The 2,110-nt window shown below is 43.6% G+C and overlaps 1 protein-coding gene across 1 annotated transcript in view; it reads right to left on the bottom strand.

Annotated features, from left to right (window-relative positions):
- Nucleotides 1-646: 646 nt before the first annotated feature.
- LOC104084413 (ATP-binding cassette sub-family G member 8-like) overlaps nt 647-2,110 on the bottom strand; it is a 13,829-nt gene continuing 12,365 nt past the window's right edge. The window contains 3 exon segments of the mRNA XM_009588246.1: nt 647-784; nt 1,282-1,409; nt 1,956-2,110. The exon segment at nt 1,956-2,110 is cut by the window's right edge and continues 110 nt beyond it. Of these exon segments, the coding sequence (XP_009586541.1) occupies nt 647-784; nt 1,282-1,409; nt 1,956-2,110 (421 nt within the window).

The following is a 2,110-nucleotide window of genomic DNA, read 5'->3' as shown; positions in this document are numbered from 1 at the left end:
AATACCCCTTTTGGGCATCAACAGCATCTAACTGGAACACAAACGCAAAGCCGTAAAACACGTAAACAAGTAGAAACAACACAGCATCGTTACCGGTTGTGTTTTCCATCCTTGCATGCTCTCCTGAAGCTTCAGTAAAATCGTCTGTGTTGCTTTCCTCTACACTGTTCTTATGAGTGCTGAATGTTATACATGCTACAGAAAGTAGCGTTTTGTGTGTGTGCTGATCCCACTTCTGAGCTCTCCGAATTAAGTACGTGATCACTATACATTGAAACATTATGGACTAAAACATCAGCTATTACTAAGTGGGATGGGTCCTTTTAAATCAGTGGCCCATAGCTCAGAATATTTCAAGGTGTGGAGAACTCATAAGCGTCTTGTCACCTATAAAAACTGTACGTCAAAAAAACAAACAAACAACAACAACAACCGGCGCCAGCCCCAGGCTGCGTGGAGGAGCACGGCCTGCCTTCCGACTCCCGGTGTTCTGCTGCCATCCCGTGGCCAGCCGGGCTGGCGGCACCCGCCGCTCCCCGCAGGTACCTGCTCTCCCCCTGCGCGGCTGCGGAGGTGACCAAAAATCAGCTCGTGGGCTTTCCCCGTGTCCTTGCAAGGGACGCTGCCGCCTCTGCGTGGTTTGCTGTTACCAGTCTTGGTGTGATTTCTGCTTGATGAACCTCAGCGACAAGTAATATAAAAGCAGGAAACTGCAAACGATACCAGCGAGGACGAGATAGCTTACGTAGAGAGGGTGGGAGTCCAGGTCCAGAGCCTGAGTGACCTGTAACCACGGATAATGCAAAATTAGGAATGCACACAAAATTTTCATGCTGGATCTGGGAAGGGTGTTTTACGCGTGAGCTTCCCTGGCCCCTGCTGCCTTTCCCCTTGGTTTCCAGATGGATGTGACTTTCAGAGTGGTTTGATAGCTGGTTACAGCTACGCTACATCTAGGGGCTGCGGTATTTCAGAGGAATACAGTTCAGCCTCTGAACAATTTCAGCAAGCACATAGTTGGGGCTTGTGTGAAAAATAGTTGTCCTTTATTGTTTTCTTTTTTTTCTACCTTCCACTAAAAAGAAAAGGATAAAAGGAGTAACTGCTGTAGGAATATCTGTAGGGACAAATTTAAAATACACCAAGTGTAATGTGACTTCGCGTATTGATTTAGTGCTTGTCAAATTTGAGGCCTACAGCATCTACTTAAATACGATGGGCATATAAATAGCATTCTAATTAGTTATCAAATGTTTGTAACAATTTTTATTGGTGACTTACAAGTTTCCCTGGTATTTGAAATGTAGTATTTCCTACAGTCATTTCATATGTGAGGTCAGTGAACTGAATTTGCATCATGCCTTGAAAACTCCATCTGAGAAAAGAGATTTTAGAAACCCAAAATGGAACTGGAAAAAAATGGCAGAAAGAAAGAAATTAATATACATACACAAAACTTACTTGAGACCTCAAAAACTGCTGTGTTGCTGCCACATACAGCAGGTTTGTCTAATTTCTCGACATAAGAGGCTGTAAACATATCACAGTTTGTTATTGGACAAAATGGCAGATATACTTTATATTATTACGTGGAGATGGAAAGTTTGGAGAGAACTAATATCCATCAAACTCCCACTGTCAACTAAGTCTCACTGCAGCTCAATCTTCAGCTACTGGATATAATTCTTTTTACTGAAAAATTTAACAACCATGTAAGAATCGAGCCTTTCACTAGGTGCTTTTTTGACCAAACTTATTGTTACCTCATTTTCAGATGGAGAAACTGATTTAAAATGAACAATCTGACTCCACCATCATCACCCAAGAAGATAATTGCAAAGGTAAGAATAAAGCCGAGTTTTCCTGCACAGGACACATTCAGCCTCACAACAAGCAGTCACTGATGAAAACCATCGATGTTTCAGTTTGGAGGGATGGTGGGAGCTTTGTCTTACCCGTCCAGAGGTTTTCCAAGCTTATCACAAAACCACCGCTCAGGTAGAATGATGTGAAAAGGACGTTGCCGAAGAAGGCTGAGAGCTGTAACGTCGGCAGCAGTGCTGCCACCCAAAGTGCCATCGCCCGGGCACTATATACAGCCAGCCACACC

Source organism: Fulmarus glacialis, unplaced genomic scaffold, assembly GCF_000690835.1.
Source record: "Fulmarus glacialis isolate BGI_N327 unplaced genomic scaffold, ASM69083v1 scaffold9552, whole genome shotgun sequence".
Classification (NCBI taxonomy): Eukaryota; Metazoa; Chordata; class Aves; order Procellariiformes; family Procellariidae; genus Fulmarus; species Fulmarus glacialis.
Note: the sequence above shows the minus strand (reverse complement) of the source record. Positions and strands in the feature narration are given on the sequence as shown.